Source organism: Corvus moneduloides, chromosome 1 (genome assembly GCF_009650955.1).
Source record: "Corvus moneduloides isolate bCorMon1 chromosome 1, bCorMon1.pri, whole genome shotgun sequence".
NCBI lineage: Eukaryota > Metazoa > Chordata > Aves > Passeriformes > Corvidae > Corvus > Corvus moneduloides.
This window is the reverse complement of record NC_045476.1, coordinates 9507383-9532694: the sequence shown is the minus strand read 5'-3', so window position 1 is coordinate 9532694 and position 25312 is coordinate 9507383. Positions and strand designations below refer to the sequence as shown.

Below are 25312 nucleotides of genomic sequence, written 5' to 3'. Positions count from 1 at the left end.
GTCGGTGTGTTGCTTCCCTCTACACAGCCGCCCTTCTCCTCTCTTTTGCATATCCCTGTTCTAACTGGTAATACAATGAAGTGAATTTTTAAAACAGTCCTCTCTACAGACTCGTGTAATCTCGGGAGCCTTGATGTGAGGTCTGTCGGCAGATTTTTGGGTCTTACATGAGAGAAGGTGGACTGAGAAGTGGAGGATACTTGAGTTCTGTGCTTCTTCTGGAATAGATTCACACACAAGAATTAGTGGGTCCTTTGTTCAGTGTTTAGTATTTTTTTCTCTTAAATTGATCAATAGAACAAATTGTCATCATTCTAGTACTTACTAACCAGTTGTCATTAATTATGCTTTCAAAAGGACTTAGAAATGTATTTGATTGCCTTAGATTTAGAATCAGCAGATTTCTGCCTGTGGCATTCTTTCCTATTCTTTCATGTGCTTGGTAAGGCAGATATTGATGGAAAATATAATTATGTACTGCATAAATAAGAAAAGGGGTGTTGTATCCTCTATCCATTCCAGAAAAATTGCCATAGAAAGTATGCTCTTTGCATTAAACATTAATTTATAATTAGTTATAATTCTATAATTAATTATGATACCTCTTCCCATAAATAGCTACAACTTGACTGAATTCATAATATTCAGTCAGTTTTCATCAGCCATAAATAAAAGCTGCAAAAATTCATCACCCAGTCACTATCCCATTTAGCATGGGCCCCACTGGATAATTTTTAATGTTACTAACTACAAAATAAAGTTCTGTTTTGGTTTGGTTTTGTTTTTCTTAGAGGAGATACATCCCTTTTTTAGCAGAATAAAAGGCTGCTTCTAATCAACGGGAAGGCAGCTAAAGCCAAGGAAAAGCATGGCCGTCTCCACAGCTCCCTCATGGCAAGGTGGTTCTGGATTGCACGCTACCTGGCAGTACCAGGACTGATCAGGTGTCAGCATATTCCTGACTTGGATCAAAGTCAAACCCTCCATTCAGCCCTGCAAGATAGGTGGTACCGGGATCTGCACTGCCTGTGTATTCACAGATCTTACTAGAGAGCAGAAATAACTGTGCAAGACACTCCTGCAGATGGCTTTGGTATTGTACTAGTTTGAAAACTAACCAGTGGGAGGCACCAAGTCAGAATAACAATTTAATGGGGAAGTTAAAGAAAAGGAAAGAAAAAACTAAAAGAAAACACTGGTTCAAACTGACAGAGTCAAGATACAACGTGAGTCCCTGTTAGGCAGGGTGGTGGTAGCAGTCTGGTAGAATGGTGGCTGCAGTCCTCTGAAGCGGTGATCCTGTAGAAAGAAAGGGTCTGCTCTTCCTCAGAAGGTCCTGTGGTGACTGTGTAGCTCCTGTCCTCTGGAAATCCAGTGGGAAGCTGGTGTCTCTGGTGTTCAGCCTCAGCTTATATCCACGATGGGATGCTTGGTTCCTCCCTCTGGGTGGAGCATCTCACAATGGGGTAATGAGTCATGAGGCCAAGTGTTGATTAGGCTCATTAACAGAAGATAGTCCGGAGGGAGTTATCTCTGAGTCATGAGGCAGGACAACGATGGGCCAATAACAGAAAGATAGTCTGGGGGGAGGAGGCAAGGAAACACTGCCCCACCTGATTTCAACACCTCATGAGGATGGTGATAGAATACACTGCAACCCAGGACAGGTATTAATTTGATGGGCTCACCCCAGCCTAGGATTCTTCTTAGTACTTACTCCACTGTTTAAACTGGTTTTGGGCTTTTAGTTTATCCAGTTTCCATCTAGGAGCAGTGTTTTCCAATAAAGTTACCAATGTTGCTATTTTCAGTATTTTCTCAGCTAAGATCTGAATACAGAATTTGTTTCCTATTAAGTACCTCTTTTAATCAATTTAATTGTTTATATTCTCCTCCAAACTCTGAATGTTGGATGGTACCTTTGGTAGAAAGAACCAAAACTGCAGATGGTGCCAGACCCATTTGTGCTTGTAGCTGGTTGCAGAAGCAGTCAGGGTATTTAATCCCAAATGGTGGTTTTGTGTATCGTAAAGTGTCCAACTGTTGTATGCTTTCCTACTGATTTCTAAGGCAGTCAAGCTTTCAACAAAATTCTCAGGCACCTTCTGAAATACGTTTTATGAGAAATGCAAAAATCCACTTGTATTTCATTCAGTGTTATGCAGTAAATTTAGCAGCCAGAGTAGATGGCAGCTCTGGGAGGAAAGTTCTCTAATCTATATTCATGTGATAGAGGTGATACTCTCTGTTCTCACTGCAGGGAATATTGCTTGCCAGTCATCTACAGTGGAATAATCCAATTTGAGCAGGCTCCTGCATCTCTGTTTCCTCTGGCACCACCAAAGTGAAGCCAACCTATCTTTAATGTTAATCTTTGAGTCCTCAGTAGCTGTAAACTTTATAGCAAGGGAATTAAGTCCTAATAGTGATCATTCTTCCCTTTAAGATCCATATAGACACATGTTCAAGGACAGCCCAAAGCTAGGCAAGATTCCAACCTTTCCCACCCAAGCAGTGGTAGGGCTGGTTCCAGCCTGGGGGATTTGTGGCCTGGAGGATACGTGGGCCATTCCTGCCAGGACTTGGTAACCCAACCCTCAGAGCTGGGCACGAAGCACCTCAGCCTCCATGAAAGTAAGAAAGCTGTGATATTCCTGCACCCAGCTGTGTCCTGTGAATTCACTCATCAGCTGTGCGGTAAGGATCTAATTGATGATCAATTTTATTTATTAATTATCTAAGCAAAGTAGCTCCTTTCTGCAGGATGTTGTACTAGACCTGGTGAGGTCCCTTCCAGCCTCAATTCTGTGCCTCTCAAATATATATTTTTTAAACATTTAAGGTAAGCACAGTAAATATGCTGGAGCTATGTGCACTCCTGGCCTGTGCTATAGGTTTTCCTGGGCATTTTGCTTCCTAAGCCCAAGCTCCCAGGGACGGGCACGTAGCAACTCCAGCTGGGCAGAAAAAAGGAGTCACACAGCTGGGAGCTGCAAGCTTTGCAAGTCAGGATACAAAGATTTGATAGGAATTAATACTACATTAATCTGTGCATAGAACTTGAGTTGTAATGTAGATAATGCCAATGTAAAATGGTAATTGTCTAAGTACTGAATGAAGGTTAGTAATTCTACTCGATAACTGGGACAAGATCCCTAAAACCAAAAATGGTGCATCCATTTAACAGAGGTTGTTTCCATCATGAAATTTCAAATAAGTTTTTTTATTCTTTTATTCTAGTTGAATTTGCAAGCTAGTGTGTTATTCTACAAACTCTGAGAGCCTGACAACTGGAGCTTACTAAGCATGTCACAATGATTAATAATTTAATACAGAATATTTTGCAAGACAGTTTCACAGACTTCCCATGGGAGAAATACTTCAACTGATAGGCTGAAATCCCTGCCATATTTTGTATGATTGTTGTTACTGTCTCGAGTTAATCTGAAGTTACTGTGTTGCAATGTTTTCCACCTACAACTTAGAGGAAAGTTTATCTGGTTTTGCATGAATCAGGAAATTCTCTGACCTCAAGTAACTGTGATAGCCAGGGAATGGGTGCTCTGTTGTAACTTTCAGCTCAGAGTCCCACTGGCTCTGATTCTACATTTGATGAATCGACAGCAGCCTCCAAATAAAGGACTTGGATTGTCTTTAGACCTGTCATTTATCCAGGGGATGACAGTGAAATAAAGGGTAAAAGTGGGTTGGAAATGGAAAGTGAAAGATGGAAATGGATGTTCATGACTCATGAATGGTATTGGTAGCAATGCTGGTTCTTTGTTTTATTGGTAAATTGTTAATTTGCATGTAAAGTAAGTTGGAATCAGAAGTTTAAAATACTAAGGTGAACCTTCTGAAAAGAGATATCAATCTTCAGAGTTTTAGGCAACCTTGTTCTAGGCCATATTTTTTTATTTAATATGTTTTTTCAAGCTCAGATTATCTGAGTTGTAAAAAATGCTTAATTTCTATTTTTTTTAATAAAAACATTTTTGTTTTGCTTATCTTGTCTCTCACAATGAGACGTTAAAGTTTTTCCATGTATAGTCAGTAGTGCCCAGTGTTTATTTCTGAAGGTACTGTTGCATTCCACTAGATGGTGGTGCAGACCCTGTTATCAGAATCCCTTTTTGCTGCCTGTGTGCTTCGTTTCTTGTGCAATAAGGAACTTGTCTGGATGAGAGGCATGTTTGGGAGTGGAGCCTCAAAGTCACCCTGGCTTAAAAGCAGTGAACAACAGGTGTGGTCCTCACTGTGCTCTGCTGTCCCCTTTTCCTCTGAGGCACCGGACAGCCTAAAAGAACTGAGTTTCATAATGGGGGATTCAATTTGCCAAAATGGTTTTGTAGAGGTATTTAATCATGAGACAAAGGGAAATTTAGAAAATGGTCCATGAAGTGAGAAAACATGAAACTTCTGGAAGATTAAGGTTCTCAGTTCACCAGAAATTTAGCGTGCCTCTATCAGCAATTCACCATAGGTGTTTCATGCTTTAGATACCAAATTAGCTCTGATTCTAGAACTCCCTTGAGCTGCTGACACAACTTCTATGAGATTAAGTGCAAAAAGTTGAAATTAATCAGAAGCAGGCAGAAGTGAAATTACAGTTTAGGACATGGAAAAGGGCCTTGATCACCACATTTGAAACATCACTATGCTTTAAGTATTTACTGTTGATTCAAGCATGTGGCTAGAAACTCAGGATACCTAACAATGAAACCCATTATGCACAATAAACACAAAGGTAAAGGGGGAACAGATCAAATTCTCCTAGAAAAAATAACTTAAGGATCAATTTTCCTTTGTTTAAGGCCATGATCAGAAAGTTTGCCAAAACATAGGCCTTGTGATAATACAACTGATGCCCAAAACAGGAATAAAGGACAAGTATGTCTAAACTTAGTGGATATATAAGCCCTCACAGGTGCCTGACTCCACATATACCCCCAGGCTGATACTACACGACTGTCAGTTTTGCACAGAGGAAGCAGGACAAGCAGCCTGTAAAAAACCCCAATGGGCTTTGGTTAGACTCCTGGTCTGGATCAAGGACATGGGGAACACCCTTGCCGACAAAGCCAACACTGGTGTGAGACAAGTAAATGCTGATACAATGTCCAAGCAACGTAAAGCAGTTTGTTGTGTTTATATATGTATAAACTAATTTAGATGAGCAAATCATGTTCATTCTGATATTTATACAGTATTTTCATGTTTTGTACTAGACAGATGGAACAGAGATGGTGTAATATCTAAATGATGCATGTCTATCACAATGAAACCTTTAAGAGCACTTGTAAAATTAATATTAACAGCGGTTTTGTACCGCTGTACCTTAGAAGCAATCTTTCTCTTAAAGACTAAAATAAAATGAGAGCTGCAAGGAGACAGTGATGCCTTAGGTTTTATGCTTATAAACAGAGGACTCACAAAAAATAAAGCAGTGAGATCTAAAACACTCTATAAAGCAAAAACAGAAACTAGGGGACATAGGATTTAAACCCACAACCCAAGGATTTAAACTGCGGCTGGAATTAATTCCAAGCCTCCAAGCCACCGCACCATGTAACTAGCTCTCAAAAGGTGGTGGCTGGACACAAGCTAGCAACAACCCAACAGAGGGAAAATTAAATTCCCTGGGACTTTCACGTTCCCTGACAAGCTCTCGCAAGCTGCCAAGCTAACAAAAAGAGGAAACACCAAATGAAACCCCCCCGGACTCTTCCAAGTCCCTAAACAAGCTGTAAGAGATCTCTTAACACCCAACACATGTGCCAGCAGAATGCCACCTTTATTCAGTTACTCACGTGCCTCTGTGCTGGATCTGGAGAGTTTTCTGGGCTCTTGGAGCTCCTCTGCCTCCTGGACTGTAGCAACTGCCCCCCCGGGTGCCAGCAGAGGCGGGGGAAGCTGAGCTGGATCTTTCTGAGTCCCAGAGAATTTTTGGAAGCCTTGTTGTCCCTTCTGGTGGTGCCAAAGAACTGATGCCTTGAGAGGCCTCCTAGAAACAGAGACTAGACAGGAGTAAGGGAATAAGGCAGGTATTTATTGGAAAGGCCTTCAAAGGTGCCCCGTGGGGAGCCAGAGGCCATTGCCAAGATGGACCCCGGGATGGACGACAGGTCACGAGTTCTTCACACTTTTATAGGTTTGGTTCATTTGCACATCAGGGTTAATTCTCCAATTAAAGCTTCAGTTTAATGATGTAATTCCCCTCCACTTGCCCCCCTTAGAGGCTCTTTTTATATATATAGAGGTTTATACTTTTAGGGCCTAGGATGGTCTGGGTGTCCTTGAAGAGCAGGCCCGGAGAAGCTTTGTTATGTCTACCTAGCACAAGAGAGCAGAAATTAACAGGCTACAAGAAACTTCAGAGTTACACACTAAGCAGTACAGGATTTGAAAAATATAAAAGTTAAAACCTCAGGCATCAACAGGACACTTACAAGAGCAGTAAATATCAGACTGTAATTTAATAGGGTTAAAGTAATATAGACATGGCATTTGTAATTGGAGTGTTTTATATCTGAAACAAATTAACTGACAAACTAGTATTATAAATTCACTCAATGATACATAATATTCTGAAAGATGACAATGACTTTATACTAGAAGATGTTTGCTGTAGCTATAATGAAAAATTACACTTTTTTTTACAGTGGGATGGATTCAGCTATGCAAATACTGTTATTGTAATTTCTTTTTGTGAGCATCTTCTAACATTTCAGAAATCTTTCCATATTCATGCTACTTATAGTGAGCAGAGAAAAATTACAGTGATTTGTAACACTGCTTATAAGGAACGAGTGGTAACAGTAAGAGCATAATAATACAGCAAATAATAATTATAGGACCATAGAATGGTCTGGGTTGGAAGAGACCCTAAATATCATCTATTTCCAATCCCCCTGCCATGGGTAGGGACACCTTTGCACTAGACCAGGTTGCTCAAAGCCCCAGCCAACCTGGCCTTGAATACTTCCAGGGATGGGACACCCACAGCTTCTCTGGACAACCTGTGCCAGTGCCTCACCACCCTTGCAATAAAGAAATTCTTCCCAATATTTAATCTAAACCTGCCCTCTGTCAGTTTAAAGCCATTCCTTCTTGTCCTGTCTCTCCATGCTCTTACAAAAATTCTCTCTCCTCACTTGTAGCCCATTAGGCACTGAGAGGTGCTCTAAAAGTTTCTCCAGAGCCTTCTGTTCTCCAGGCTGAACACACCCAGCTCTCTTAGGCTGTCTCCATAGGAGAGGTGCTCCAGCCCTGTGATCGACTTCATGCTGTAATAACTAAGTTTGTGTCATAAAGCATCATAACAAAGCAAAGCAAATAAAGTTACTGTGTTTTCACAGCTTAAAGCGAGCTGGGTGTGGATCCCTGCAGTCCCCGGCAGTAGCGGGGAGCTCCCGCGGGGCGGCAGTTCAGGACTTCGGTACCGTCGGCAGCGGCTCCAGGGAGTGGCTCTCCCGAACAGCTTTTGCATTCCCTCTGCGCATTTTATTTCCTTATTTTTGCACGAGTTAACAAGGATAATTTTTTTCTCTTCTGTAGTGATTTTTTTTTTTTACTTAATCTCTTAAACTCTAAAATTGATTCATGTTAATATTAATAATTTAAGGGAAATAAGTCTTTTCACGGTCTAATCACACCAGCATTGAGAAGTGACAGTTGCCTCTGAATAAAGGATGGCATGATTGGCAGGATTACCTTCAGGCAAGGGGAGATCTGGAGAAGTGGAATAGTGTGAAACTTCATCTCTCTCCCATGCTGTTCGGATTATTTATCAAAGTATGTGAAGATCAAAAAAAAAAAAATCAAGGGAAATGCATGCATGTAAATTATTAACAGCCTGCCTCAGAGGATGAGCAGATTTTGTTCATACTGTATTAACTATAACAAATTTTATTACATATTCGAAGAAAAAGAAATAGGAGTTACAACTCTAACATGGTAGTAGATAATGTGTACAATAACCTCATAAGAAACTATTATCTAGAAAATAACATTGTAAATATAAGAAAATATTGTTAAGAAAGTGTCTGGCGTTCAGGGAACTACTTGTTTATTTTCTATTTATATTGTTGACCCTTATAGGTTAAAATGGAATGCTTGCTCTAGCCCAAACAATGATATTCTGGTATGAGCCATTTGTAACTGAGATCTCTAGTGCAGGCCACCAACAAGAATAAAGACTGGTTCATGAAGCAGTAGCACAAAAGCAAATCTTTATTTGCTGTTGCTCAGCAACCATGTGCGAAAGGCCCATTTTTCATTTTTGCCTTAACTTAACTTGACAGGAAAATGATAATAAATATGAGATTATTATCACAGGGTATAGATTATTTTTGAACAGATGAACAGATATGTCAAAGAGAGGCATGTAATTTGGTACTCTTGAAAGAGAGAAGATTAGAGAAACTGAAAATAGAATTGCAGGTTTATTACTAGCTTGCAGTTCATGCACAGCTCTTGAAAAAACCTAGAAAACATTATTCTGCCTCTCTGGTTTCTCTATGTGGTCCTCTAAAATGAATCACTTGGTGTTATTCAGCCTGTTGTTATCTGTGTCAACTTCTAGTTTCAATACTATGAAAAAAATAATTCTGTGGTTGCTATTCAACAGAAATTAAAAGCTAAAATACGTTTTAGTTTGTTTGCTAAATGGATGCGTGCCCAATGAAATAAACAGTAACCAGGTGACTACTGTAGCATCTAATTAGAAGACTAATCAAGGTATTAATGAAATATTCAGTCTATGAGAGTCATGATAAGTCATCAGTTTGGATCTAAAATGACAAAGATTTTTAATATATGCAGAAATTTTTCAATATAGGCAGACATTAACACAATGTATAAATGTCAAGTGTTGCACATTTTTATTTGCTTTTACAATTCTACAGGTATGCTGATGTGACTTATTCCAAGCAAACTGTTTCACAGGCTCCTCGCACTTAGCTGAATACCTAACTGGGAAATAAAGTCAGGTCCACAGGATCTGAAACAAGCTGGATTCTTATCTCAAATAAATGTGGCAGAGAATGTGAAAAACCTTAATTTTTAATAAGATCTAAATCAGTGAAAGGCAAGGTGATTAACAAAGACTCTATGTTAAAAATTAAAACAGCAGAAGAAGTAAGTGCTACTTTTAAAAGGAGTGAATTTTTACATTTAATACTAAATAAAATCTGAATTATGTCATATTTTTTTAAAATTACGATCCTGAAAAGTCCAGATGTGAGAACTTTTATAGACATCGCAGTTGGTTTTCTGTTTGTTTGCACGGTAAAGCAGCACATGCTGTACTGCTTCTACAGACTGAAAGCAAATTATTTCAGTCATGCACCTCTCTCTTCTGAACAGCCAACAACACAGAGAAATATTATGCTACTGAAAATGCCAAATGGAAAAATACAAATTAAGCCCTTAACAAGACACTTTGACTGGTTTTGATTTGCAGAAGCGCTCAAACAAATGGAATGGGGAATATCACAGAATTCAAGATCTAACTAATTCCAAACACTGCAAAGAAGAAACAGAAGACATAACTTCCTGATATATTAAAAAAATCCTTAGTTATCAAAGTCTAAATATCATCTGGCTTACACAGTCTCCTATACATTCTGGCACGTAGGCTGTTTAACTCTTGATTGCTTTGGATGAAGAGTGCAAAACACTTATGTTGTTCACCAGGACTGTGAGTAAAGGCAGAGAGGTCAGCAATAGCAACAATAACATTATTGGAGAAAAAAGCCACCAGTGTAATCAAATGGGTGATGTTTTTGTAAACGTCGACATTACCAGAGATCCATGGAAGAAGGAATACTGTGTTGTTAAGCGTGAACATGAATTTAACTGAGCATGGCTTAACCCCCGTTTGGAAGCACTGACACTTTTGAGGTAGGTACAGAAAGGGAACAGTGAGGGGGGAGTGGGTTTGAACCCTGGCAGCTGTCTCTGGGTAACTGATGGGATGCTCCTCCGGGACCAGCCGCGTCTCCAGCCAGCCTGTGTTAGTGCAGGCAGCGGAGGAAGGAGCCTTTCAGCGCGGCCGAAGCTCCCGGGAGCAGCGCAGCCCCTCCGCCCGCGGGGCGCTGGGGGCACAGGCGCTGCTCAGCGATGGGGCTGGGGCACAAATCCTACAAGCGGCTGAGGAAGCGGCGGGGCTCAGCCTGGAGGAGGCTCAAGAGGGACTTCATCGCTCTCTACAGGTCCCTGAAAGGAGGGTTTAGCCAGGTGGGAGTCGGGCTCTTCTCGCGCGTAGCCAGCGACAGGACAACAGCACGCGCCAGAAGCGGTTCAGGTCGAACATTAGGAGGAGTTTCTTCACAGAAAGGGGGATTGGAATGGGCTGCCCAGGGAGGGGATGGAGGCACACCGTCCCTGAGGGTGTTCAGGAAAGACCGGAAGTGGCACTCAGTGCCATGGTCTAGTTGACCTGGTAGTGTTCGGCCACAGACTGGCCTCGATGATCTTAGAGGCCTTTTCCAGCTTTGCTGACTCTGTGATTCTGTGAGTTTTGAACACCGTCCCGTGTTCCCGGTGAGTTCCGGGGCCGCCTTTCCCCCACGCCGCCCTCAGCGGTGCCGGGCGCGGGAAAAGGTGGGGCGGTGGTCGAGGTCTCGCGAGACGAGACGGGAGTTCCGCGGCGCGCGCTCAACATCGGCCGCGGGACGATTCGAAAAGTGGCGGGTGAGGGACGGACTGGGAGCGGGGCTGGGGTGTCCCGGGCTGTCCCCAGGTGTCCCCGGGTGTCCCTTTCGAGCGGCTCCCGGGGTCGGTGTCTCCTCTGGCGGTGCTGCTGTGCGCCGCGGGCTCTTCTCCTACGCGCGAGTCTGCCGGCTTCGTTCCGCTCCGCTGAGGCGGCGCCGCGGTGCTGTGAGTGCATCCTGCGGATCCAGGAGGGCTCGGCCGCTCTGAGGGAGCCCGAAGGTAAGCGTCCCGTCCGGCTTCCCGCTGCGGGGCCTGGCGGGATCCCCCGGGTGACTCGGGACGGGCCCAAGAGCCGCCCCCGCCCCGTTCCGTGTTGTGGCTTCACACACACGAAAGGCTGTGTAAGCCACTTTCCCAACTGGAAAAGCATGTCAGGAGACACTTAGGGTGGAGGAATGTTTACGTGAGCTAATGGCCTTGGTGGCCTTGCCCATTTCCCATAGTTTTCACTTGAAAGTAGAGAAAAGGAGACACCATTTTACTATCCCTCCGTGCTTCTTATGCAAATAAATACTGTTGTCGGGAATGATGGCCAGCTTAAATAGTGGGTGTGTGCTGGAGAATGCACTGTGCTTTTTAAAAATCAAAGTACCCATTAAAAATGTATTCTGCAAAAGAAACTAGAAAGAAATCAAGCCCTGTAGCCTACTGGTGTTGTGAATCTAAATGCTGACTCAGATAACTGTAAAATATGTTGGAGGGAAAAACTTCTTTAGCTGTGGAATGCATGTATAACTAATGTAATATATAACATATATATATATATATATAAATGCTATGTATGTAGCTGATATATGGCTACAACTGAGACCAAAATGATCTTGTTTTGATATACAGTGTCTTCTCTAATGTTATGGTTTCTCTATAAATTAGGGAAAACAATTCCACGATGAAACACGAAGCATTTTTGCAAGTTGTGTCTAAAGAGTCAATTGAAGACTTCCTGCATTACACTCAGAATGCTGTAAGTGAGCCAATGTATACATATATATCACTTACGGAGTCATAAGTCTCTTATGGGTGCAGTAGTGTGACAAAGGGACAGAAACTATTTGTCTGGTACTTGCAGATGTGTGGGAATAATTGCTGTAGAAAATAAGTTCAAATGGCACTTGAAGGAATATAGGCTGAAAATGTTGTGGAATCTGAAATATGAATATTTATAAACCAGCTAATTTTTTGTCATTTGGTTGTTCTGCATACAGCTTACTTTAAAAAATAAATTATTAGTACTGTGGTAGTACTAAAAAAATACTAACTTGATGAAGTATTGTATTTTTTAATTTCAGCTTAAGGAAGTTTATTGGTATATAATGAATATGAGTTGATGTACAAACATAGCAGAGTTGTGTTTCACTAGTGTTCATTCATTTGATAGTTTGGCCTGTCTACTTGTTCTTTGGTCTGCATTTAATTTTACTTGAATTGTTATTTCTGTCACTGCTTTAGAGAAGGGGTAGATTGCTCTCTGTAAATGGTATTGTCAAGTTAGTTTCTTAAGCTTTCTAATGGGTATTTTCCTAATGTTACCTGGATCAGGATAAAGAAGTTGACCTCAGTTGACCTCTAGGTGCACAAAGGCATGAACTGATTTAATGTAGCAACTGTATTAAACCCACAATCATGTTTTGTATAATAAGCTTAAAAAAGTTTGTCTCCCAAACATCACTGAATCTTTCCCCAAGAAATTTGCTATTTCTTTCGTTTGTGTTCTTGTATGTAGTTATAGATAACAACTTCATTACCAGATTGCCTCTGCTTAAAGTCTCCTTCCCATTTTTACCTAAATTTAACATTTTAACAAAAACTTATTCACTTTAGTTTTCACTTGCAGTGTTTCCTTTTCAGTTGATTTGGTTGTGTTCATTCTGCCATCTGCATTCAATAATTTATTTTAACTGCCGTGGGCTATTTGGATAGCCAATTATTATTGTATTATTAATCCAATTATTTGGATTAAAAGTTTTTTCATCCTTTTATTTTTCATCACCAATGCATAGGAGTTCTTGTGCAACAGTTTTCAGCTGTTGCCAATATCTCTGGAAACTATGTCACCAGCTACAATGAGTATATTGGTTAAAATTGTCTTCATGCCTTTGTAGCATAAAGGAACATGAATATCCAGGTGAATTTTAGACTATCCAAGAGACTCGAGTTATTTTATTAATTTCCTTTTGAAACCTTCAGTGATGGAGGATGTGTGACCTTGTCTTGTCTTAGTATGAGGATCCTCCTTTTAGGATCTCCCTTGAAAAATTCTAGACTGGTTTTCTGGAGGAGGCTGTGGTCAAATAAATTGTCATTAAAGCCTCACTGCTTTCCTTAGTTTTTGTATTATATTTGCTACTTATTTGGTGCTCTAGCCTTAAAATTTGCCTTTTAAACTTTTTTGAAAGTTCTGGTTTTAGCATTGCTGTTTCTTTCAGTGTCTGTTTTCTACACACACCCCCACCCCCCTTACTTCCCCCTTGAATTTTTCTTTTCCTTCCTCTCAATGTTTAGGTTCATCTGTGTCTTCTAAAATTCCAGGGGTTTGCTAATTTTCCTTCAAGGTTTCTCGTGGGCTTTTCATTTTTATTCTTCATAATCTTTTAAAAATGTCATATTGTGGTGCTGTTCATTGAGATCTTCAACAGGTGCTGTTAATTTTTTCCACTAGATCCCATTCCAATTCAAGAAAAGACGTAATTTCTTAGACAGAAAAATAGGAATCACAGATATGATTATCATTCACTGTCATCCTTTGCCTTTATAGGTTTTGGAATAATTCTATCTCATTTCATCCCAAAGAAAGATCCAAAAGCTCTGGTCCTATTATGAATTCATTCTTTCTGTTCAAAACAGTACAATCTTAATATCCTGTCTTTTGGGTTTGTTTGAAGCAGAGGGCTGCAGAGTTCCCTGTGAAGCCTTTGGTTTATTGTATTTGTTTTCAGCTGTAGAATAGAATGGAAATTCTCTTATAAATATGTAACAGGATCTTTCTTCTCATACCCTTCTGGGAACTTCCTAATACTTGTTGCTGCTTCTTTCATTCTTTTCTGGTTTTTTCTTCAACTTTTTCTTTTCGATGCCTTGCAGTGTAGCTGCAAACTAAAAATATATTTATTTCAATATCATGGACATTCTCTCTCTTTCCTCTGAAGTGTTTTTGATCCAGTAAACCTTCACTTCAGTATTGCAAATTACATCTCAGAAATTATCTCATCTTCTCTCTGCATATTCCCTTTCCTAGCAGGCTGCCTACCCTTCTTTGATGCTACCAGACTCCCTGTGTCTCTGAGGTAAATTCTTCTAGCCAAGTTCTTCTGAGGAAATCGTTCAGATCAGTCTTGGGGTGCAGTCTCTACTGGGGACTGATGGTGGCTTCCCTGTTAGCAGGGCTTCAGCAGGAGGTGTGGGGTTAACATGCTCAGGAGCTGGGTTTGATGGGGGGCTTTAAAACAGTGCAGTGTGCTGAGGTCTGGTGTGTGAGATCCCAGATTAGTGCTGTCCCTATGGCTGTACTGACTGTTACATTTCCAGTCCTTGCCTAAGGATTTTCTTTCAACAGCCATCATCAATCGATGTTTAAGATAGCAAAGATATGATCAGGGACTTAAATTCTGTGCAGTTTTGAGCTTCATAGCTAAGGGTATGGAATTGTCTTCATTGCTGTCAAGGGCTAAAGACTTTTGTCTTAAAAGTAGCAGTCTTGCTTCATGATAAAGGGTTAAGTAGCAGGAATTTCTTATGCTATTTAAAAAAAGTATAGCTTCTAGAAGGTATTTTACCTCTATGACTGCAGAGGAATGTAAGTTAATGATTAATGTAAAAACCCCCATTAATTGTAGAAAATATGATGAAATACAAGCCACTTCACTGATGTGGAATTATGTGGTATCTTCTGACCATTTATAGAAAAATACATTTGATCATTTTGACTTGAATGAGCTGCTTCAAGAATTGCCAAGGAAGCAAAAAGAAGTGCTATGGCAGAGACTGACACAGCTATTGCGAGAGAGCTTGATGGAGAACCCTGTGGAAACATGGCACAGGACTGGAGATGATAAATGTGATGGTGACATGGAACTTGAGATAGCTCCAGAAATGGTAAGAATCTTGTAAAATGAAAAGGTGATGAATGCTTCATGATTTTTGGGAAATAAAATAGAATATTTTGGTAACAGCTGAAAACATGCAAGAGTTATCAAATAAGATCAGTTCCAAATATCACCTTCCTGCCCATTTTTTAAAGGACTTAATTTATGCTTGGGTTAATCTGAACTTATAATTGGTCTATACTATAAAAGACTAGATCTGCTGATAATTTTAGGTATGGAAGATGTGAGTTAGTTTTCTCAGTAGTGTTGGAGGGGGTGCTTGTATGTCTTTATTTCAGTAAGTGAATGTTAATATTGCAGATGTGACGTATCTGGCATACAGTATAAGAAATTCACTACCTGATTTGTGATGTCATTTTATTGAATGAAGATCCTGAAATCTAGATTTGACTGCCCCTCCCACAAATGTAGAATATATCAAGTTTTTCTGACTCAGACCCTCATATACTGCCTTCTGTGCTGTAGTCTATGTGGCCTTGAGAATACTGGGGGAAAAAGTTATTTAATTTTGGAGGCAGAAAAGAAATACAGTGGGGAAATCACTGGAGAAACGTAGAGGCTTGTAGAAAAATCAGTCATCCATTCAGAGGCCTGTAGAATCACACACTTGGAGAGAAAGTCACCAGATGTAAACATTTCTGAGTTGCACAAGACCCTGCTAGTTAGGGGCTTTTCAGCTCTGAAATGGATGTGTGTTTGAGTGGGTGCTTTGTTGCAGATGAGGATTTTAGTGCAGGAATGGATGCACATGTACAGTCACAGAGTTTATCTACTAGCTGGAGCTGAAAACTCTTTCCAAACTTTTTGAAAAGATGTACTTTAAAAATCTATGCTTTTGCCTCTTATTTGGTAGGTTTTGGGTGCCAGTAAGCTCCTTTTTCAAAGGTGAAGCATAATAACAATTCAGCTTTGCTCTCTGTTGCTAAGGTTTATTTCTTGTTGGAATTATTTTCTGAGTCCAAAATAAACTGCAGGAGTGTTTCCTCAACATTGCTTTCTTTCAGAAACAAAGTGTAGCAGTGATCCAAGGAGTGGCAGCTGTCGTTACTGCTTCCATACCTGCAGTGGATGAAAATGTAAACTACAAAGCTCTTGTAGAATGTGCTTTTATACTAAATCGTGAGTACTTCTCTGTACAGAACACAGCATTTTACAGAGACTGTTTCTTTGATCTGACTGAAATCCAGCTGGCCTATGAAACAGAATTCACAGGAGAAAAGTTGGTACTGGTTTAAGTTCATATTTATGAGACAAAATTAAGGGAGTGTTTGCTTAAAAATCAGCTGCACAATTTAGAAGTTGGAATGTAAATGATTTTCTTTCTCCCAGCTGTTCACCCAATGGAATATAACTTTGATTATCCAGTGACACATTACTTTTAAGGGAAACTCAGTATTTCATTGTTACTGATCCAAAAACTTGGGCAAAACCTTAGAGTTGCCTAAATACTGCAGTAAGCATAAGTCATGAAGGTGTGTAGATGTGGCAGGAGCTAGCTGACACTGTGAGGTATAGTTAGTGTGCTAACAGACTACTGTTTCACAGGAATGACTTGGTTCATTGCAGTAAATAATTATTTAATTACTCTTGTAGGTATTCTTCCTGCATTACCTGCATCTGAAAAAATCCTACAGGACGCTATCCAACGTGTTTGTGAAATGTGGTGGGAGAAGGGGCTGGAAAGGAAGGAGCAGCTGGGGAAGCCTCTGTTTGTCATTCTGATGAGAAAAAGCCTGAATAAAGCTGCTACGGTATGCTGAGGCTATATTGACTTTCAGGTTATACTGAATATTTCCACAAAGATAATCCCTACAATAAAACACTGCCTTCTCTAGAACAAATTTTAAAGATTTTTGGCATCAGTTTCACAAGTGAACTGGATTTTTTTCTTTTGCATTCCTTTTAATCTTTTCACTTTTTTGTCCAGTCCAATGGCCAAGGTTTTTATAGAAATTAACTCTTTTTGTCAGTTCAGATTGGAAGTACTATGTTCAGCTATGCATAGAGACAACTTTTGTGGGAAGCTTCATCTTCCTTTGCTCTTTATTTGTCTACAAATAATTTTTCTTTTCTATTTGTCTGAAATTCTTTTTTCAAGATGTGTGAGCTACTTGTAGTATTGTGATACACATCTTTTGCACTAACAAAATAGATGTATCCTTATTTCTTTCTTCTGTTTTTCCCTGTTAACTGCATGTATTGTATGGAGTTTAAAAAGTGGAATGGTGTGGTTTTAATGTATTTTGCATGAAATGGCAACTTTTTTTCCGTACTTGAGCATGTCTTCATTTGTTGGAAGTCAGAATTTCTGTAGTTATGTGTATTTTTTTCCCAGTAATGTGATGAAATTAATGTTCATAATTTCACAACCTAAAAATCTGTCTGTAACAATTAATTTCAAATTCATTATTTAAAATCCTTTCAATGCCTCTTTGTATTAAAACCATGCCTACTCCACTCTAATCTGGGCTTTCTCTTTCCTGTCAGGGTGCAGATATAGTTCGTGTATGGAATCTACATCAGACATTACTTTGTTTTGATTATGATTCAGAGGAGAGTAATGAAGTCAAAGACTTGTTACTTCAGTGTTTTATGAGTGTAAAATACATTAACAAAGAAGAGGTAAGTCAACTTTTATCTTACTGTGGTTTTGTGCCAGTTAGCTTTGGTCGTTTTTAATAGTTTTACAGTACAGCGGGTAGCAACATGAGACACATCAGCTCTGACTCCAAGCTATAAATGGTTGATGTTCTGTTTCATTTGGAAAAACTTGTTTCTGTTCCAGCCTGAAGTGTGAAAGTCTATGTCTAAATCTTCTGTCCAGTTCTTGTATCTCGAGGCAATAAGAATCAAGTGCTTTGCTTCCATTGCATTTCCCTTGATACTTAAAATCATTCCATGGTGAAATTCTCTTCTTTTATAGCAGTTTTTCTTTTATTGAAGACAAGTAACTGTAGCAAAATAATTTTCTTTCTAAATGACTCCATTTAGAAGATTGCATTGCCATATTTTGTTTTAAAAGCATAAAAAGAAACCAACTTCACAGAAAAATGGGAATTATTTTATTTAACTACGTATCTTTCTCTTAGTGAACAGTTGCTGTTTTGTTGTTTTTAGATTGTGCCTGCGCACCAGGATAGTGGTGTCCAAGCCTGTTTTCTGGTTAAGTGACCAGACCACCTGACTTTGTCTCTGAAGTTCTGACTCCTCCCTGCATCTAAAATAGATATATTCCTTTTCCTATGGAATATATGAACTTCTGTCATAAAATGAGCTCTGAGATTGCTGCATTAATATGAGGATATGGCATCTTGAAAAAGGAGATAGCAAAGGACTTAGGTGAAATGTTTGATAGAGCAGGGTTTGGATACCTGCCACAAAGTTGGTGGGTTTTTTGTTACTTACATATCATATTTTAAGCTATTTTAGTTTTGACTAAACTTGGGATGTACTAAGACAATATGAGAGTTGGGAATGGAAACAGAGAAAATATGGGTGGAAAGAGGAAAGACAGGTAAGACTATATTGACAGAGTTTACAGTTAGTTTTGTGTCCTTGGTGTATTTCATTTTAGGTAATTTTTTGCCCTCTGAAAAAAGTGTGTACTTGTGTGTGCTCTTTGTCCCAGTACTTAAAATGCATTAGCTATATTTGATTCTATATGTTTTTTTCTTCTGTTATATTCAAATCCAGTGTATCATTTTAATATTTTGTCTTCATATAGGCACAGTAAATAATTGGTAATTATATATGTAAAATACAACTGCTATCTAGGTTTCAGAAGCAAATTCTTGTAGTTATTTTTTTCTTCCAAGTTGTGTGAGACTTAGTACAACATGTTAATTACTACACAGCTTTTCTAAAGGAAGAATCTTTGAGTGAAACACAGGCTTCAGTATATAAGTTGTGGTTTTGTTATGTGGGTTTTTGTTATGTGGGTTTTTGTTTGGTTGGTTTTTGTTTGGTTTTTTTTGTTTGGTTTTTTTTGTTTTGATTTTTTTAAATATGAGGGAAAAAAAGCAGTGGCAGTCAGACTTGGTAATGAATATTTTTCCTGCCATATTAAAACTCATCCCCTTTGCTCTACAAGAATGTGCGAAGTGTGGCCAAATTTGCACATTCGCTTCTCTGCCCAGGATTTTTCTCTTTGCTCTCCCAGTGATTTCTGATTCTTGACATTTTGTCACGTTTGCATTTTCATAGGTCTGTCTCTTTCTAGGTGGATATAGAGGGCACCTTACTGCACTCTCTGCTGTGTCGTCTGATCATTAGTGGTTTAAATCCTTTCTGGATTCTTCACTTTCTGGCTGGAAGGATTGACTGAAAGTAGCAGCTCCCAGCTGTTGCCTAAGGGCTCAGCCTGGCCAGTGGTGGGTCTGCCTTGGAGCCCTCTGGCATCGGCTCTATTGGACACGGGGAAAGTTTCTGGCAGCTTCTCACAGAAACAACCTCTGCTGGCCTCCACTACCAAAACCTTGCCATGCCAGCCCAATACACAAGTGATGTTACATCCTGGAGGATAAGAGTTCAAAATAAAAGGAGAACCATAACCCATTCTGGAAAGATCCCAGGACAGGGTTCAGTTAAATTAAGTGTCTGAAATAAATTTAGACATCTGTGCAGGAGCATAATCGCTACAGGTCCTGAGAAGGACTTGATTGCTTGAGTGAATGACCCATGCTACATTAAATGACCTAAGTTGCCTCAGACACCCATGTGGGGCTGGCACGTAAAACACTGTCATAGATCTCTGCCTTCTGGAAAGCCATCTGGGCATGTAAAATTGTGCTGTGCTTATGGTGTGTGCTGTATTAACCCTAGTCAGCAGAGTCAACAGAACAATTCAGCTCCATCAAACAGTAACTAAACAGCTGATCACATGCATCACTCTTCAGACAATTAGCATTTTAGGGACTTAAACATCCAAATTCACTTGTCTCAGTTTGTGAACAGAAATCCAGCTTCAATATATGACTTTCCAGGACATATCTGGAATGGTAACCAGCTTGGATGTTCCTAGCTCTGCAGACAGGAGATTCAAAGTGTTCAAAGCATTTTCCTTTGCAAAGCACTGCACTTCTGCTGCAAGTCCTTTTGTTTGGGATTTGCATGCTGTGGGAGTTCAGTTGCAGTGATAACACACCTCATGTGTGTTCTCTAATTTCCCTTCCTGGCTCATTTCACTAATTGGTAGATTGTAGCAACAAGAAACCAACCAACACTCCCCCAGTATCTCTGCTGGACTTCTTCTTGCATCCTGTGTTGCTTCTAAAATGCTCGTAGTAATACCAAATATCACCGTGTTATATGAATTGCTTTGATACGAAACTGAGCTTCTGTGTATCAGGCCTAATACTCCCTTTAGTGCCTGCAGACTTGTCCTACAGTTCCTAAGAAAAGTATTCCTAGTTTTTTGGAGTACATATCCCAGAGCATAGCATCATAGCAGCTTCAGCTGCTATAACTCCAGGTTCCAATGATCCTGTGTTGTCATGGGCTAGCATTCCTCTTTTCCTTTCCAAAGTATAATGTTCAAGCAGTAATACCATGGGTTGATTGAAGGAGGTGGCTGTTTTTTCCTAGTGAGGTTGTTTTTCAGACAGATTAGCTGTCTGCAATGGTTCATCATATGCAAGGCTGAAGGAAGGGAAGGGTCAGGAATGCAGTGTATCAGTTCTAAATCAGATTAAACTGATAGAGAATTGCACATTTATACTTCATTGCTAGATCAGGGAGTTCAGTGTTTCTGCCTTCCCAGGCTGTGCTGTTCAACACAAGTGTAGTATTTCTCAGAGGCTTTTTATCAGGCTGCATTAGTGAAGTGATCCTCTGACTTTTGTGATTTATGAAAACATTCTTGTTCAGATGGGGTTTCCAGTCCAACAGCTGCAGAGCCTGCAGAGCATGTTACTGTGGTAGGTCTGTTGTATTCTCTTTCCTTGCTAACCTTCTGTGTGTGTATAGAACAAAGCCACATGCTCTGTGTCCACAGGCACAGGAGTACCAGACACCCAACATTCTGATACTGCATTAATCCCAAAAATGACAAGTTCACAGTCTTATTCACCTATCGCTAGTTTACCTGTCATGATAATGAGAATGTTGATACCAGTAATTATTTCAGATCCATTACTCACAAGCAGCAGATTAAGTTAGAGGCACTTATCATAATTTTCAGGAGTAGGCTCAATCTTTTGAAACCCAAGGCTAAAAGGAATTGGTTGAAATCTATTTTTTGGCTTTTTATCATCTGTCTTGCTTCTGGGGTTGTAGCAGATGAGGTGAGTTCAAGTTTTTCCTCATCCTTGCCTTGTTGAGGAAAGAGCTGTAGGTTAAGACTCCCTTGACCTTTTGTTTTGTCAGGGATGTTGATGTGTGATGTGCCAAGTGGGACTCCTGGATATTTCTATTAGGCCACCAAAGTTGGAGATAGAGGCAACTCTCGTTGACAACAGGAAGGATTCCATTGTAGACAAGAATCTTGATGCTGTATTTAGCCTTTAGGTCTTGATTTTTATGAGCTTCTGAATTACTTCTTCACTCAAAGGCATTTCAGCTATCAATTGCACTACAGGGCAGTTTCCAACTATGTGCTTCCTTCTCCCTCCCCTACTCTGTGAGATTTCAACTCCAAGTGTGACTGGTGTTCTATTTTCTCTGTTTTGTCTTTGTCTTAGGTGTGAACACAACTCTTGGTCCAACTCTCAATGGAATTGCCTCTGAACCTCTGCTAATTGTTCAGTGACCCTTTTGCACTTCTGCCAGTGTGTTCTTTACTATGGCACTTCCTTTATTAATTTTCCTAATTTATTTTTGGCTAGAAAGCTGACAGATACAAAGGACTCTTACAACTGGCTGACTCACCCTTAAGTATGATCAAACATTTTTAAGTCTTAGAAGCTGGATGCCACTACTTCATCTGTAAGCTAAGTCAGAGTGAGGCTGCCTGTACAGATACTGTATAAGGCTCCAATTCCTTGGGCAGATCTTGCTGATTCTGGAAGAGCATTGGCTTATTTCCTTCATCCACAGCCTTCCACTGCCTTTTATTGCAAAATTCTATTGCTCATCAGATTTGTCATCATTGTTCCTGACTTGCTAAGATGGAAGAAAACTAATTTGGGAAAAATAATGTTTCTGCTTTCATGAATGAAAGCAGCTCCAGGAGGTTTGCAATATGACCTTTCATGTGGCAAGAGGAAAGGAATTGTCCTTGCTGATCAGAACATTTAATTTCCTCAGTGGCCCAGCTGTTCTCTGTGGCTTTGTTAAAAATGTTCCTGTGTCCAGTGCTGATAGTGTTTTATTTATACCTTCACCGTCGTTCCAGCGTTGTCTTGGAATGATACTGCACTTGGCAGAGCTCAGTGATCTGGCTTTGATGAGGGTGCTGAGTTGCACAGTCTGTTACCATTCTGGAACGCTGCTTCAAGTTACACCAAAACAGAATGGACACTGAAGGAATGGAGGCAGATATGTGATCACATGTTCATTTGTTCTGTGTTTTTTCTACAGTATGAATAAAAGTAATGCTTGAATTCTGCTTAATAATTAAGTATCTTAAATTTTTTTTCTGTTTCACCTATGCATTTTAAAATTAAAGATGTAGTTTCCTTTGTACTGACTGATTTTTGAGGTACCTCTTAAATTGGGTATTCTTCTGAGGTTTGATTTCCCTTTGTTTTTTTCCTCTTTTCCCCTCCCCACAGGGAAGAAGATTCCTGAGTTTTTTGTTCAGCTGGAATGTAAACTTCATTAAAATGATACATGGAACTGTTAAAAACCAATTACAGTTCTTTCCAAGGTATGCATCCTAGTTAGAGTACTTAATTAGGAAGAGCTTGTCCAAAATCTTGTTTGTCTCGCTCTCTAAAAATACCTCGTGTATTGAAATAATATACCAGGACCCAGAAACCCTCAAATCTTCTGAATATAACTGCTGCATTGTTTCAGCAACTTCATTTAATAGTTGCTCTGATGTGCCTGGGCATACAATTGTAGGAGTAGTAAATGTTTATTTGCCATTAGCTAAAGCAAATGACTTCGATAGAAATTTGCAGTGCTTGTGTGAGGGTTGCGGGTCCATTTCTTCTTTTGTAGGGTGCTTCTGTTTTTTCCTATGAGCAACCTCTAAATTAATTAGATAGGATTCTATATACAGACATTCTAATAAGAGGTGACTTGCAGGATCAATCGTAGCCTGAGAACTTGGCTGACGGATGAAAACGTGGAGACTTTTTTTCTTTGATTATTCAGTGAAATATTGCAGAAGTGATTCTTTGCATTAAAATCAGAGGCTTTCTAATGCTTTCAGGTAAAATAATGTATACCTGTACATCTCTATAAAGAATTTAAGGCATTCATCATGACATAAATGATAAAGTATCTCTGTGAATGTTTTGACTTTCCCACCTTAAGAGATATTTCAAGTACCATGTAATAGCGCTTGCATTCATTAATTAAGAGTTTAAGGTGGTAGTTATGGGTGTGCACTTGAAAAAGAGAATTTCTTCTTCTAAAAATCATGGTGATGCACAGAATTAAGAACAAAATTGGTATGTGTAAAAATCTTCACGTTTCACCTTTATGAACTGTACATAGATATGGTTAATATGCTTTCTTGACAGTGTTTCTTCCTATATGTTAATACAGATCCTTGATAGAATACATTTCAGAAGTTTACTTCAGGGCCTGGAAGAAGGTGTCAGGAGAATTCATAGAGGTAACACTATGCTTGAAATTTCATTTGGATAGTTTTGAGTTTCAAGGTGGGAAAGACTCATGACTTTCCACCTCAGAGAGGGGCCTTAACCAAGCCTTAAAGAATTATTTCCCTAAGGAAAGGGCCTCTTCAGCATTGTCAAGGAGTACCAATATGTCATGCTTTGAATGTTTTCCCACTGAGATCAGCTTAGCTGCAGTTAAACACCTTTAATTCTGCTGCTGAAATATTGGTTCACACAACTATGCATATACACAGTGTTTTTCATAAACACACCAGTTAGATGAATTATTGAAGCTTTTATTCAGTATGTGCAAGTCTGTATAGTTGATAGCTCAAGTATTTATCTAGTTTTTGTGGATTTCCATGGAAGTGATTAAAGGCATAATTACAGCATCACAACAATGCTAGAGCAAAATTTCTTATTTACCCTGCTTTAGCTTCTGACTATTGGATTAATTGTATATTCTGAAATTTTGAAAATCAGTTGAGGCAGACTGAGGCTCTGAGCATAGAAAAGTTTGAGCCAAGCAGAAGCCAAGTAAGAAATAATACCAGATACTATTTTCAGTTGCTTGTTTTAGGGAAAAATATGGTTGCTGTGCGGCTACAGTAGTTACTATTGTTTTATTGTGTTAACAGGAGCATGTGTGTGTTTGTACTGTAGGTACTTGAATATAACTGCATTCAGGATTTCATGCATCATGGAATTCATCTTCCCAGAAGTTCTTCTGTTCATTCTAAAGTTAGAGAGGTAAGTTCCTGGAAAGCATGACATGAGCTAGTAGCATCAAAATGAGATCAGTTGCTATACAGTGGAAAATTTCCATTTCATACTAAAATACTATACCAGGTGTGGCTGGAATGGAAATGCTTTCCTTCACAGCAGCCTTTATAGGGCTGTGTTTGGTGTCCTGGTGGCACACCAGTGTTCTGGTTGCTGCTGAGCAGTGCCTGTGTGGTCTCAAGTCTTTCTCCTCCCATGTTCCGTAGGGCTAGGCTGGGCATGAGCAAGAAGCTGGGAGGTCACAGCTGAGACAGCTGACCCAAATTGACCAGAAGGATATTGCATGCCATACAACCATCATTCCCTCAGCAAACTGAGGGAAAGTGGGTTCTTGGGAGGTAGCCATTGCTTGGAGACTGCCTGAATATTGGTCTGCTTGTGGCAGGTAGTGAGTGATTGCGTTTGCATCACTTGTTTGGGGATTTTTTTGGTCATCTTTGCTTCATTTATTAAACTGTCTTTGTCTTGACCCCTGAACTTCTTTTTGTCTTCCAATTCTCTTTCTTCCCCACTGAGTAGGGAGTGTGTGAATGGCTGTGGGCGCTTAGCTGGTGACTAGGGCCAACCCACCACAAATACTTAAAAAATAGCACATTGTGAGAAACAGTAGGAGGAACCTGCTTATAGTTTTGCACCAGACTTCTCTTTGCTGCTCAAAAGTAGAAATAGAAGGGGATTTTCCAGAGTGCCAGAAATAGTTTTGTTGTCTGTTGTCTATGCTTTCTTTACCTACAGAACTGACCATTCCATAGATGATCATAGGGATGAAAAGTCACAACCTTCTTGAGGCAAACTTAGTAGATGGGTCTGAAATTAAACTTGGCTTTTAAAATTTTTATTATATATAGGGGGTTTATATATGTTTATAGGGACAAGCCTTGATTCTAGTTGTCCATCTCTGCCCATTAGTCATGGGCAGAACATTTGAAGCAGAGTGAGAAGTCCACAGAGCTTTTTAAGACATTTGTATTTGATCCATGTCCC

At 39.7% G+C, this 25312-nt stretch overlaps 1 protein-coding gene across 5 annotated transcripts in view; it reads left to right on the top strand.

The window, feature by feature from the left end:
- Window positions 1-9278: 9278 nt before the first annotated feature.
- The window catches only part of NCAPG2 (non-SMC condensin II complex subunit G2), a 47363-nt gene continuing 31329 nt past the window's right edge, over window positions 9279-25312 (top strand). The window contains exons 1-9 of one of the 5 annotated variants that reach the window (XM_032099335.1): window positions 9279-9903; window positions 11590-11680; window positions 14617-14808; window positions 15824-15938; window positions 16413-16570; window positions 17307-17441; window positions 22529-22623; window positions 23472-23541; window positions 24209-24295. In XM_032099335.1, the coding sequence (XP_031955226.1) occupies window positions 11606-11680; window positions 14617-14808; window positions 15824-15938; window positions 16413-16570; window positions 17307-17441; window positions 22529-22623; window positions 23472-23541; window positions 24209-24295 (927 nt within the window). In that variant the 5' untranslated portion in view covers window positions 9279-9903; window positions 11590-11605. Of the gene's footprint in view, window positions 10936-11589; window positions 11681-13969; window positions 14001-14616; window positions 14809-15823; window positions 15939-16412; window positions 16571-17306; window positions 17442-22528; window positions 22624-23471; window positions 23542-24208; window positions 24296-25312 lie in introns of those variants that run through there. The other 4 variants (XM_032099327.1, XM_032099318.1, XM_032099309.1 and 1 more) reach the window with 4 other exon arrangements.